Source organism: Siphateles boraxobius, unplaced genomic scaffold (assembly GCF_051911475.1).
Source record: "Siphateles boraxobius isolate OS27281-9 unplaced genomic scaffold, OSU_SipBor_1 33, whole genome shotgun sequence".
Classification (NCBI taxonomy): domain Eukaryota; kingdom Metazoa; phylum Chordata; class Actinopteri; order Cypriniformes; family Leuciscidae; genus Siphateles; species Siphateles boraxobius.
In genome coordinates this window covers 7,310,764-7,325,557 of record NW_027508953.1, presented here as the reverse complement: position 1 = coordinate 7,325,557, position 14,794 = coordinate 7,310,764, and the positions used below count along the sequence as shown (strand labels likewise).

At 35.9% G+C, this 14,794-nt stretch overlaps 1 protein-coding gene across 2 annotated transcripts in view; it reads left to right on the top strand.

The window, feature by feature from the left end:
- The window catches only part of grin2da (glutamate receptor, ionotropic, N-methyl D-aspartate 2D, a), an 80,497-nt gene that overhangs the window by 61,861 nt on the left and 3,842 nt on the right, over positions 1-14,794 (top strand). For both annotated transcript variants that reach the window (XM_077195237.1, XM_077195238.1), the window contains exons 7-13: positions 2,289-2,457; positions 2,759-2,912; positions 3,954-4,079; positions 4,315-4,544; positions 7,316-7,476; positions 12,462-12,649; positions 13,884-14,116. In XM_077195237.1, coding sequence (XP_077051352.1) covers positions 2,289-2,457; positions 2,759-2,912; positions 3,954-4,079; positions 4,315-4,544; positions 7,316-7,476; positions 12,462-12,649; positions 13,884-14,116 — 1,261 coding nt within the window. The remainder of the gene's footprint in view (positions 1-2,288; positions 2,458-2,758; positions 2,913-3,953; positions 4,080-4,314; positions 4,545-7,315; positions 7,477-12,461; positions 12,650-13,883; positions 14,117-14,794) is intronic.

Here is a 14,794-nt window from a genome sequence, read left to right as displayed (position 1 = left end):
TGATTGGTTAGCTGGCCCAGTGTGTGTTGTGATTGGCACAGTTTAGCGCGTGTTCGGGAAATGTCCCACCCCTCCATAACCGCGAGCTCTGCTCAGATGTAAATATTAAATGTGCCATGTGTCATGTCCGGCAAAAAAATCAATTCATACTCCACATTCCATACCAGATGGGGGCAGTATACATCCAGAAAGTGAGTTGGTCTACTTTAGAGTAACAAACGAGAAACGGCATAGTCTCTATGCTCCGCCCTACCTTCACAACGACCCTAGAGCCATAGCCGAAGCCGAGCCAACTCCTAATTGACTCCAGAGGAACGTTGGTTGATGTCAAGTGATTTCTAAATGACATCTTTAAGCTACTGCCCTTCACCTTTACCAGTGAATATGTTCATATTACATTTTTATTGTTAGTTTGAATTACATTAATTTGACAGACAGCATTCACTGATGTTGACCAATCTAGCGCCATTCAGAGCTGCCAGCTCTCAAGAATTCACCGTGAGACACATGCAATTGACACTTTTCACACGCTCTCAGTTACGCCACACATCAATTTTCCCACGCACAGAAAAATCGCAAAGCAAAGAGGACACGGAGACCGACATACTAGACAGAGCAGGTTAGTTATGATATAAAAAAATCTCAGCTCTCAGATTCTGTCAATTTTATTACGCAATTCAAACAATAAATACCGTTTTTGCGCTTGTAAATGTTACACGACAAATCCCTAGCGCAAGTGAACCGATCATCTCTACTACTTAATAGTAAAAAAAAACGAACACTGTTGAAAGATACAGTAGGCTCCAACTTACAAAAATGTTGCAAGTTCGGAGTCGAACCTCATTTCTTTCATGTCCATTAGTTGTCTCCAGCGATGGAAAGCAGTGCCAATGTTTATTGGCGATTCGAGCACGATTCAGACTCTGACAATGTTAACGAACAAGAGGAACGTGCAGAACAGATTTCAAGCATGGACTTTGCAACCAAGGATTTCACAGGGAGTTTCAGAGTTTCATGTTTTTGTTTTGTTTTTTCTTATAGATAAGATGTTTTCCACCATTTAATCATATTTGTTGGAAAACGATGGTAATATAAAGTAATTAATCACAAAATCATGGATCATTTTCCTAACGGGCAGTCTTACAAAAGCAAGAGCTTAGAAAAGCTACAGTAAACAAAACATCTATACTGTAATGTTAGTTAGCAGGCTAGCGGAGGCAAAGCTTTGCCCTTCGTTTACATCATAGCTATCATAGCAACTACATAAACCTATAACTGGAACTGTTAATAGAAAACACAACTACAAATAAAAGACATACACATACTTACAAGTTGTGATCCCGGGTATATTTGTTATTTATCGATCCCAAACTATAAGTATGACTTTTATTTGTAGTTGGGAAAATGGGAACTGCTACGTCTTTCAGAAGAAGCTTTTGTGCGTAGCCTGCATTGTACTCTCTTCTGGAAGCTGTAAAACATGCAGCACACAGACAAACATTGAGGTTATAATGTTCAGGAACATTGTTTAAAATACATTTTTAACCACTCCAAGTTCGTCAGCCTTTGGACAAACTTTTTCCGGGATGGAAAAAAACCATTGACAACACACTTCATCTTCCCTAGCGCAGCTCAACCGGGCCTCATCAACTTTTTGTGTGTGTTCCGTGGGCAGAGATTATTTAAATGAGGAACATTATGACTTCATAAGTTCCGGAAAAATCGCGTTGTAGTCCGAATGAGTCGTTTTCTTTGTAGTTGTTGTAAAGTTCATTTTGTTATATAAAATATCTTCCTTTGCAGTGGTCTTTGAGCTTTGTAACCTTGCAGATCTTTTTTTTGCTCAAACAGCAAGATTACACGCTAACTAAAATTGAAAAAGGGAAAAAGCATAATAGAACCCCTTTAATGTGCGATAAAGTCACATTAAAAAAAAACGTAAAAATTGTCTTCAAATAATCTTTTTCAATATTTTTTGTATTATATTTTTGGTTGAAATATGGAATACAATATTTAGATAAATAACCTATTTCTATTTGATCACAACTCCAGTTTATATGGAGTAGTGCTGGTTTTTAACAGCAGAACCATTTCCTTTTTTAGAATCTTAATGGTTTACACTGATAGACCTCAGATCATGTGTGTTTGCCTTAGGTGACACAGCACTGAATTCTAAGCAGGGATGTTCATTTAGTTTCTTTGGCTTGGTTTCTCTACATTATTTCTTTCTTTTGTCACTGTCCCCTTTCTGTTTCTTTTCTTTCTCTTCTTCTCCTTTTCAATTACAGCATGGTTGTCGAGGGCATTCAATCCATGAAGCACTGCTGCAAAGGCTTCTGTATTGATGTTCTAAAGCGCCTGGCTAAAATTGTGGGCTTCACCTATGACCTCTATCTGGTGACCAATGGCAGGCATGGAAAGAACATAGATGGAGAGTGGAATGGAATGGTCGGGGAGGTCAGGCCCTCATCTTATCTCTTGACTATTTATTGACCCTGGTTTTATTATCACAAAGTCCACTGAATTCAGGTGCAAAAGGTTTTTGTTTCCGTTTTTTTTTCTTGATTTGTGACACAGATGGAGCACCAGGCTAAATATGCAAGCTAATGTTCTTGAATATAAATTATAAATGTATGATTTCACTTTTTTTAAATGTCCAAACATTCAAATAATAAAAGTTAGTTACTATCTTGACAAACCTGTTCACTTTTAATCCACTTTCTCTGTTCGTAATGTTATTAGCCTCTTTCCCCACCAGGTGGTGTCCAAGCGGGCCGACATGGCGATCGGCTCCCTGACTATTAATGAAGAGAGGTCAGAGGTCGTGGAGTTCTCTGTTCCGTTTGTGGAGACTGGCATCAGTGTCATGGTCTCTCGTAGCAATGGCACTGTGTCACCATCTGCTTTCCTCGGTAAGAAAGTAGGAAGGAGCATCAGACTTCATTTTTACATTTAGGCATTTGACAGACAGTATCTGTTCCCTTGGGATTCAAACCCTTGACCTTGGTTTTGCCAGCACCGTGCTCTACCAATTGAGCTGCAGACTTCATATTACTTCAGGTTTAGTGTTATGTCATGTTGAAGATTTAAAATTATTATTAATTTTTTTTTTGTTGCTGATTGTCTTTTTTATGCACACTGCCAGGTGAGGATTTTTATATAAATCTTTAAATAATCTCATACTTTGCAAATGTGAGCTACATTTAAAATGTTAAGCTGACATAAGGAATCATATTTTCCTATACCGAAACTAATTTTGTATACAGATAAATGCATTAACAAATGACATATCACTGACATCTATTGAGAGATTAGAAGGTTGAGATAAAAAAGGAGAAAATATGATATGCTATTACTTCCTAAACAAGAAGAATGGTGATATGTGAGAAAATTCATTAAGTTTGTGTTGTTCCCGGCTAGGTGCGTAGCACCTACTGCTCTGTGTTTGTGCAGATATTTTTTTTTTAAGTTTGCAAAGAGGCTGTTAAATAAGCTGTTTTATTTGAAGTCATTTATACTGCTCAATTAAATTTCAATTAAATGAAGGGAACCTTATGGCACGCGGAGGGATAATCACAGAAGCACGCACCTCCGGTCACACGAATGAATTGTCGAATCAGGTGCAAGCGCAGGTTAAAATGTCACACTTTTATAGCATGTATTATAGCACCTAGTTTAAAACAGGCTGTGTGACTATGAGGAATGATTACCTCAAAATATACATTCACATGCACTTTTATTTTAATAAAGTTCAACAAGCACTTTATTTGAATTAAATGCTTACCTCTTTAGCTACTGTAACGTGCCAGTGATTATCCATGTGTGCCATGGGTTGCCAGCCCCTGCTGTAGACAAAATACAAAAACTTTGCTAACATTATAAATGGAGCTCAGAGGAAAATATGAAGTGTTTTGAAGGTCATCTATTCATCCGTTGTTTTTCCACTGTTGTAGAGCCGTACAGCCCAGCTGTGTGGGTTATGATGTTCGTCATGTGCCTGTCTGTGGTGGCTGTGACAGTTTTTATATTCGAGTTCCTCAGCCCTGTTGGATATAACAGAAGCTTACAGAGCGGGAAGAGTATGTTATTTCTATATTTTAAGGTTTCGCTCTAGGCATTTCTTGAATACAATCAGCAATGAAAGATTTGTTTACAGATTGTTATTATCATTGTAAGCATGTTCCACAATTCACCTCGAGCTATCTTCCCTCTTCTCTCATGTGTCTTACTGTTGTCTCTCTTTGCACTTCCTGTTATCACCATGTCATAATAAGACATGTCTGATTTGGCCTTCCTGTGCTTTTCTTCTCACAGAGTTAGGAGGTTCAAAGTTCACCATAGGGAAGTCTATTTGGCTGCTATGGGCTCTGGTGTTTAATAACTCTGTTCCGGTGGAAAACCCGAGAGGCACCACCAGTAAGATAATGGTGCTGGTCTGGGCTTTCTTTGCTGTCATCTTCCTAGCCAGCTACACTGCTAACCTGGCTGCTTTCATGATCCAAGAAGAATACATCGACACTGTGTCGGGCCTCAGTGATAAGAAGGTAGACAGTAATATGAGTGATTTAATTAGTAACAAATGTCTCTCTTTTTAGCTATTACGTTGAAAAACAATGGCCTGGTTTCACAGACGACTTTGATTAAGCCAGGATTAGACCATAGTTCAATTAGAACAATTAAGTAACTTTTATAAGCGTTCCTTAGAAGAAGAAAAAAACAGTACTGGTGTGTATCTTGAGACAAAACAATGGCACTGACATTAAGATAATGCATTAAGATATGCCAGAGAAAATTGCTTTCAGTTAAAACAGCTCAAACATGCATTTTAGTCTGAGACTAGGTTTAAGCCTTGTCTGTGAAACCAGGGGAATAATTGTGATTTAGATATGTTTTATATTTTTGTAATAATAAATAAGATGTAATAATATAAGATAATTGTTATATTGAGGTGTTTTCAATGTATAATTGTATAAGTATTTATCATTTATAATCATCATAATGTATCTACCACTATTGAATATTTAATTGTTTCTCCCTTTTTAAGGTTTAGATTGCCATTTAGCACTAACTTATATTGATAGATTATGGTAATGCCTAATATTGTAATGCCTAAAAAAAAATAGTTTTTAACAATGTAGGATATAAATCAAATATTTATCAGTTATGTAATTTTAGTATTATTTATATACTACAGTATTTATTAACCTATTGAATTAGCTTATTTGTATATTTTCAGTTTTAGTAATTTTAGTACTTAATCTTATTTCAGTTAGTTGCGAACTCAACCTTTCTAATTTTCGTTAACTTTTTATTTTATTTTTTAAGTTTGTCAATTATCATTTATGTTCTATTTCAGTTAAAACAGTTGGTAACACTTTCTATGTAGCCCAATGCTTATAATTATTTATATACCCCATTTATACTTAAGTATTACTATTCTATATTTATAAAGACTCATTAAGACCTATACTGCTTTATAAGAACAGTTATAGTTTAATTTATATTATTTTTATAATTACTTATACGTCATGCATTTGCTTTTTCCATTTGCATGCTCATAATCCATTATACACTGATTTATAAATGATCAAATATAAAAAAGTTCCAGAGACACTTGTTTGCTGTACCAATTAGTTCAATTATGAATTATGTCTTTAATGGCTAATGTTTGCATTAGAGGTCGTGAATGGTAATTTTGATTTGTTCAAATCTATATCTCAGCCATATGCATAGTATTGCTTATAGCAGTTTGGAATTATACTTTAAAAAATATTGTTACAGTGTTTTGCTAGTATGTAACATTAAAAAATAATTTTTTTCAACTATTTGTATTAATGATTTCTGTGTTTTTGTTTGTTTTTTCCCCCATTATTTTATTACAGGAATTATTGTTCATTAGTTACATTTACAAGTAAACAACTTTAAATGTATAAGGAGCACATCTTCATGATTTTATAGAGGTTATATAACTGTATTATCACTCACAATAAGTGTTTATAAGATCACTGCTATTAATAAAATTATCTCACTTATTTGACAGAATTAATAAATAAATAATAATATTAAAAAGACATTGTATCTATAATATAATAACATGAAAGCAATGCAGGTTGCATCTTTATAAATACATTCATGGATCCATATGACATACTACTAATTAATACTTATAAATCAGTGTATAATGGATTATAAGCATGCGCATTGAAACCGCAAATGCATAACTTACATGTATATTATTTTTATAATTACTTATAACTAACTGTTCTTATAATACATTACAGGTCTTAATGAGTCTTTATAAATATATTTATAAAATAGTAATACTTATAAGTATAAATGGAGCTATAATTCATTATAAGCATGAACTTCATAGAAAGTGTTACCAAACATTTTTCTAATACCACTTGTTGTTAAGCCATAAAACAAAAAAATAATTATTGGTATTGTTAAAGACTTTATACATAGAAAGACGGTGCACTTGCCATATTGCTATGAATGGTAGAAAGTGCAACGTGCAATAAGGCTGAATAAGTTCCGCCTTCTAAATAAAACAGCCGATCGCTGATTGATAGTCACTGCAGCTGCCATTAGAAGCTCCGGTTGCTATAGAACAGTCAGTGTTCTGAGACACATGCTTAGGACTGCATGTGCGCACTGGCTGGTCCAGCCTGAAAAATAAGGTTTTTTAACGCTATTTGAGAAAAGAAATGAGACCGTTGTTCTCAGATTTCATTGGTGATTTCAAATTCTTAAATATATTCGTAAGCTTGGTGAACAGCTTTGGAGAATTTTATGAGATAGAGATATTTCAAAGAGATAGGAGCTGCACTAGCATGACTGAAATAGCTGTCCGAGAGGCATTTCAAAGATGGCCGCCGAGTGAAATAACTTGCGTAAGGGACTTTGGTATTGGTCACAATTTTAATATTGGTGCATCCCTATTTACTGGACCTAAAGTGTACTAAACTGAGCTGTGAATTTTTTTTTTTATATAAGCTGAAATTGTGATTTATAACAATAACTGACTTCACTGTAATATGGTCACACACTATTAATCTTTTGAAACGGGCCTCATTTGAATGTGAATGTGAGTTGGGGCCATATTATGTAAATAAATCATCAGCCTATAATCATATAAAGCAATGATTTAATTTTCATTCTTTTAAACCCCCATTAGAGCCACCAACACCCCCACCCACCCCTTTGGGTTTCCCATCATAGTTAGCAAAATGATTAATTAACTGAAACTCAGAGGCCTAAACTGTAATCTCATATTTCAGAAACCTGATGAAGTATCTCCCACTGTCATTTTCAGTTTCAACATCCCACAGATCAGTATCCTCCCTTACGATTCGGCACTGTCCCAAACGGGAGTACGGAAGAGAATATACGGAGCAATTACCCCAACATGCATCAGTACATGGTGCGGAACAATCAGAGAGGAGTGGAAGAAGCCATTGACAACCTTAAAACCGGGTGAGTGAATGACGACCAGTGTTAAAGACAATATAAAAATGATACGAATTACTCTAAAATCTGATTGGGTGATCCAGGTTCAAAGGTGTTCACACACTCTCGGAAGAATCTATAGGTTAATCCATATGAACTGTATCTATAATGAGCGTTTTACATGGCCAGCTTGACAAATAAAAAAATCTTCCAAACTCTAGCTTTAATCCTGGCCCTTAATCAGACCACAAAGAATCAAGATGTTCTTTAAAGTAGTGGGGGAAAACAGCTGTGCTCACAAGTAATTGACGGATATGGGTGACATGATGGATCACAACAGGGGCGTTAATTATTTTGTTGGCTGTCGCTTTTCGTCTCCATTTCCAAGGAGGGTGTGAAGATTGACTTTCATCCTTGGTGCTATGTCACTGGAAGGACCAAACATTCAGGAGGCATTACTATCACCACAGGATACTACTTATTTAACTTGATTTGTTACAGTTCTTGCAGGGCGAGCATGGTTTTGATATCTCTCGCTTACTCCAGTCAAACTTCATTTATTTTATTTACGTTTTCATTTGATTTATTTATATTTTAAATTTATTCATGTAGCAGATGCTTTTATCCAAAGTGACTTTCAACTGAAGAACATCACAAGCAATTTGTTATAACGGTGCAGTAAATAGTTACACTACCGTTCAAAAGTTTGGAGTCAGTTAGGGTTTTTTTTTAAAGAAAGTAATCCTTTTATTCAGCAAAAATGCATTACATCATTCAAAATAATGTTTTAAAATAATTCACTTTCAAATAAATGCTGCCCTTTTGAACTTAATATTCTTCATAGAATCATAAAAAAGCATCACGGTTTTCACAAATATTAAGCAGTGCAATTGTTTTCAAGTGATAATAATAAGAAATGTTTCTTAAACCCCAAATCACCTTATTAGAAAAATGCTTTGCAATCACAGGAATAACTTTTTATTTATTATCTATTAAATATTTTTTTAGTCGTAAATGTAGCCTTAGTGAGCATAAGAAATGTCTTTCAATTAAAAAAAAAACACCGATAATTCCTTCAGGAAATGCAAATATAGCAAGTAGTGTCATTTACCTTTAGATTCATATACAAGGCAAACAATGACACCTGCTTTATAGTAGTCTCAGCCTCTGACGCCATGCCCATGGACTGATAGCTGAACATCTAAAGCACATGGCACGCAAAATTGGAAACACTTCAGGAGTTTCAAAGCTTGTTTTCCATTACAGAGCCTGCCCTATACTACTGTTGCAGCCATTACAATATTTAGTTTGGTTTTCAATGGCAAAGTAGTTATGTTTCTGTTCATTTCTTTATTATGTTAATTTAGATAAATGTTTGGGTTTTCGATTGTTAAAGTTTATTTATTTTTTTAAATGGCGACCAAGCAGCCGACAGAGTTAAACATGTTTGATCAATTTAGCCTCTCAAATCAACACTTTACTTGGCTACAATAAAATCCATAGATATTGATCTTCAAAACACTTCAAGCATATCACACAGACAGTTAGTTTAAACGTTTATTATCACAACCACAGTAAAATGAGATTTTTGAAAAGCTGAGGCAGGCTGCTCTGCTGCTCGAAGTCGCAACAGCGCTCGCAAACGAAATGAGCTATATAATCTCAACAAATAAAATAAATGAAATTAAAAACAAACATGCAGGTTATCTTACCTCAAAAATCAAGTCTTCACTACAGAATATTGCCATTCTTATTTCCAATAGTTTCCAACAGTAAGACTAATGAAAATAAAGTCCAATCAAACAAAAAAGAGGACAGCCTCCTAACATAGCTAAGAACAGTCTCTTACAGAGCATCGTGGAGAAAAAGCACAGCATCCACAGTGAAAGGTTTTAATCCAGTCCTCCTAACTCTTCCAGCTGTGCTGAAGACACGCTCGCTACGACTACTGCTGCTGGCTGGGACACTAAACACAGAGCGAGCCAGTCTTGACAGTTGCAGTAGCAGGGTTTCGTGTTGTTTCCACCAGCGATGTGACATATGTCAGTGTGATAGGTTATAAAATGTCTCTCTATGTTTGTTTTTCCATCGTCAACTTCTCATATTTTCTTTTAATTAATGTCTAAAATATAAAAAGAAGGATAAGCCTAAAACAGGCCCGAGGCCCCGGCCCGCGTGTAAACTATGACGTGAAAATTGTCCCGAAGCCCAGCCCTAGGGGCGTAAATAAGTCGGGGCCAGTCCGGCTGAAATGCAGGGCTTTAAGCCGTTGTGTTTACAAGTGTGACAATGAGCGCTTATCAGGGTCAACTAAATGCTGGATTTTCAAAAGTATGTGAAGTTCGCAGCATAGACTCTTTAAAATATTGTACGTCCAAGAATTTTTCACGCCGGTCAGTTATTGTAGGGACCACAACGTACATTTTCATGTCCGTAAACTTGAACAAAACGAACTCTGATCGGTTGCTTTACATGCCAATCAGCCGGCCTCTGAGCGTTCCTTGACCAATGAAAGCTGCACTGGAGTTTGGACCTTCTGCCGTCAGCCTGATGTTCTGGCTACACGAGACTACCTTTATAGTAGCAGAATATGTTTTATTAGTGTCATATTGAGAGTGACCACATTTGTGGCAGCCCTAGTGTAGAGGCATTGGTGGTATTATAGTTTTCCTGTAATGGTGCTTTGATGTGTCGAGTCAGTTGACACCAATCTGCATGATGCTAGTTTAGGAAACAAAACTTTTTTTAAAAAGCTTTGCCAGACTGTGTTATACAAAGAAAAATTGACATAAATCAATTTTCTTCTGGTAGTGTTTATTCATTCAAAGAAGAAATTCTGCATTATTAATTTTCTGCTCCTCATCATAAGATGCCATGGTTGTTCCACAATTATTAAATAGTAGTGTAGTATCAACACGTCCTCACTGCCCTTGGATCTGTCTGCTTGAGTGTGTGTGTATATGCGTCTTAAAAGTCAAGTCCCTGCATTATGCATACAAAGGGCGTGAATATGCGTCCCATTTCAAAAAATGGTTTTGCTTGCAGGCTAGAATATAAAATCATTATGTTCCACCTTTGCAATTTCTCGTGAAGATTTCATCTGTCGTTCATCAGCACTTGGTTTGTATAATAGTTGCAGCCTGCAGAGTGAGGCTTTCACTTCCAAGCCGCGCAATTCAAGGCAAGCCTGCCAGCCAGGCCTCCATCTAGGTGCTAGCTGATTCTCAAAGGCACTTGTTTACCTCAGTAGCCTACCTATTTCAGTGTTGCACTGTGGGGTAGTATTCTGCACTATCAAACACCTGTCTGTGTGTGTTCTGTTCGTTTGGTTTCACCCTTACTGAAATGTGACTCATTTTCCCCCAAGGGCTCTGTTTTGTTGGATTCAACACTTCTGACAAAAGCTTCCACCTTGAATGCTAATGCGGCGCTCGTTGGTCTTAGAGGGCGAAGTTGAGCTCGTTAATAACCTCAAGGTGTGCTTAGCAGCAGTTTGAAGAGTAGCCAGTAATAAGCTGTCAATTTGGGTTTTTGCTGCAAAGACGTTGGCATTTTACAAGGTGGGGAAAATACGATCAAAGAAAAGAGGCAAACCTGTGCACCTGACTCTGATAAGGCACACTGCTTCCTTGACTTTTGCAACTTTCTTTTATGTTTTGACTGTAATAGACTCACCTGCTAAATTATTTAGCGCTGTGAATATGCAGTAATAAGATTAAATTGGATTTGTGCATTATTTTAAGAACTCGAGTGTGTCTGTGCATGCAGATGTCCCCTTTTTTGCCTGTTTTATCATGCAGCAAGGTGGACGTTTTTAGTTTGATTGCTTAGAAAAATAATTGCACAAATGACACCTGATACCGAGCATTACATTACAAACTGTGGAAGAAATATGTATTTGTATAACACAGCACAGCCACAGTTCAGATATCTTGGGATAGTTGCAGCCTGCCAATATGGTCCCAATTTCAGGTGGGATTTTTTTATTTGAAGACCAGTGTCCACAAATTAGTCATCCTATTATGCGCTGCTCATTTCACCGAGGCGCGCAGCCCGACAATAACAAGGTTCTTTGGTGCTATTCTGCAAAGTGCTTGTGCGCATATATTATCACATTTATGGCAAAGAAACAAGACGTGTCTCAGAAAACTCTTGAGGTATTTGATTATCCGCCTGTATATAAAAAGAGTATGCATGCATGAAGTAGCTCTTTCCTTTAGGCTTATTCATGTTTCCCTAGAAGCTTATAATTTCCTTTTTTCACCTTATAATTTTTTTAATGTTCAATACTGAATTTTTAGCAGTTATTACTCCAGTCTTCAGCATCACACAATCCTTCAGAAATCATTCTAATATGCTAATTTGGTGCTCTAGAAACATTTCTTCTTATTATTATTATTATTATTATAAGTGTTGAAACCAGTTTGCTGCTCAATATTTTTGTGGAACATTTTTGTTTCAAGTATTTTAATAAATGTAGTTTAAAAGAATGGCATTTATTTAAAATAAAACTAAACATAAAAGTCTTTACTGTCACTATAAATCAATTTAATGCACCCTTGCTGAATAAAAGTATCCATTGCAAAAAAAAAAAAAAAATTTTTTTAATAGTTATTCTCTGCTCTGAGATATTTTGAGTAAAATCTCTCAAAATTATTTTAAAAAGTAAAAATAAAATCATTATAAAGTATTCCAACTCATAGAAAGGTAATGGAAATCTATAAGTCTTTTAAGGCAGGTGCCAGTAGCAATACAGGAATAAAAAAAAAAATCCAAGTCCTAAATAGGATTTCAGTGCTGTTAAGCCAACAAATGCACGGTGTAGGTGCTTGGTGCTTGATTGGCTTCACTAATTACCCATTACAAACTATTTCGTTTCGGAATGGGATTTCCCTAAAGATCATCAATGTTTTTGTCTTTACATGTAACAATCAATAAAGGGATAATTAGTTTCTTAAAGTGATTTCCCTGTCTTGTTGTTTTGTTTCCGATTTTCCTTTTTCTCTCTCCAGCAAACTGGATGCGTTCATATATGATGCGGCTGTCCTGAATTACATGGCTCGTAAAGACGAGGGCTGCAAAGTAATGACCATTGGCTCTGGTAAAGTGTTTGCTACAACAGGATATGGCATTGCCTTACACAAGAACTCCCGCTGGAAGCGGCCGCTAGATCTTGCCCTCCTGCAGCTAGTTGGAGATGGTAAGAGAATTTCTAAAAGAAGTTGTAGTTGTAATACTCAGTCTCAAACCCCTGATTTTCACCCCTGACAAACAAATATCCGTATTGTTTTGTTTACATAGTGACTTAGCAGGACATTTTTTTTTTTGAGTGGTGTTACACTTGTTATTCTGATTTTCTGGGGTGTCTCTCCATCTCTCATATGCATAGATTCACATGCTGTTCTCCAGCATTACTTGTTTTTTGCTTTGATGAGGCTCTTTGATGAGGAACCTAGTGAGTTGCCCCATACTGATTAAACACTAAATGTGAAAGGGAGCTGGAAGTCTCATTGAAATATTATAAATGAAATTAGAAAAGTGTCACAGCAAATGAACACAATTATGAATAGCCAAAGGGTCACTTCAGTAAACAGTGCGGTAGTCGAACGCCTCGATTTTTAATTTTGACGCGTTCCAATTTTGATTGAAATTCTCATTAGGGCTGATTTTTGCTTGTTTGAATAAATACATACTGTATAATGAAAAATATTATGATTTCAGTTCCTGTGATTAAATTTCCCATTACCTAAGCCATATTTCAAGGCCATATTATCATGAATTGAAACACATTATTAACCCATGGGTCAATGCAGTTATGTTTTTCTTTTGTTTCATATGAAAAGAGGATATAGTCTTATCTCTTTCCCTCCTTCGGAGTGAAGGAATATTCCCTAATATAAATCCAACATCTAAATGCATATGTCGTTTTCTTTCTTTTTTCTCTCAGAAACATGACCTTGTCATTCCTTTATTTTTTCCACAGTGACATTTTCACTCTAATAAATGCACTAATGGCTATTGTTGGGAGGTAGGCCCATCAGTCTAAAGCTTTCATCTTCAAACTACTCTGGGCCTGTCTTATCACAAGAGCCTCAAAACCAGGCCATTTCAGACCTCCATCAAAGCTGTTATTATCCTCCAGTCTCTCTTTCTCTGCCTCTCTTTCCTTCTTTCATGATTCTTTTGCTCTCTTTTTTTCTTTTCCATTTTCACCTTTTTGTGAACGCAGTGTAATAATAACCGAAGCTAAACCAAGATCTCCACTGTCAGGAGATTTGAATTAAAGACTCACTTTTCCCAACATTATGGTTAGATACTAGTACTCCTTTACTTTTTTTTTCATTCTCTACCTTCTGTCCATCTGTCTGTTTGAAGGACTGCTTATCTTTCGTGCTTATCTCCTGCCATTGTGCACATCTTTTCATTCATTTCAGATGAGATTGACATGCTTGAACGACTCTGGTTGTCTGGGATCTGCCATAATGATAAGATTGAGGTGATGAGTTCCAAACTAGACATAGACAACATGGCAGGAGTCTTCTATATGCTTCTGGTAGCCATGGGCCTAAGTCTGCTGGTGTTTGCATGGGAGCATCTTGTTTATTGGAAGCTTCGCCACTGTATGGGCCGCTCAGGAGGACTTGACTTCCTACTGGCTTTCAGTCGGGTGAGTGACCCAAATAATAGAAGTAATAATATATAAATATTATGTCTTTGAATTGATTTTGTTAAAATATTAATGCATTCAGGTCATTTTTAAGGAAAGTTAATTAATAATATAGGGTACGTATTGTTCTTCAATTTGTGTTAATGACACTCAGAATAAATATGCTTCTTTTTTTTTTTAAACACTGACCCACAGTCCTCCGCTGGTGATTGCATTAACATTTTTATGAATGATGGTGTTCCACTAGTGGATGATGTTTCACTTTTTGAGCTTCGATGATTATTCAATTTCATTATATAAAGGCTGCAAATTACTTTTATTAAACGTCCCATCTTGGTTTGATTTATAAATAAATAATTTGAAGGAGAATGGTTTAGGCTGCTGATAAACAGGTGCTCATGTAGAGGAGTGTGTCTCCGTGTAAGAGAGAGGGACTTTTCAAACTGTTTCATCAGTTCTGAATTCTTCCCATTATTTTATTTTTAAATTACAAAGAATGGATTAATTTTAATATCAAATTGAATAAACGTGTTAATGGTGCTTAAAATGGTGTTAAACATATTTAATTAATCAGATCTACTAATTAATGTTTTAATGGATATTTCTTATGAAACTCTGTTGATATTAGACAAAAGGTAATAAAATACATTAAGAAACAATAATAGTGCCATAATAATG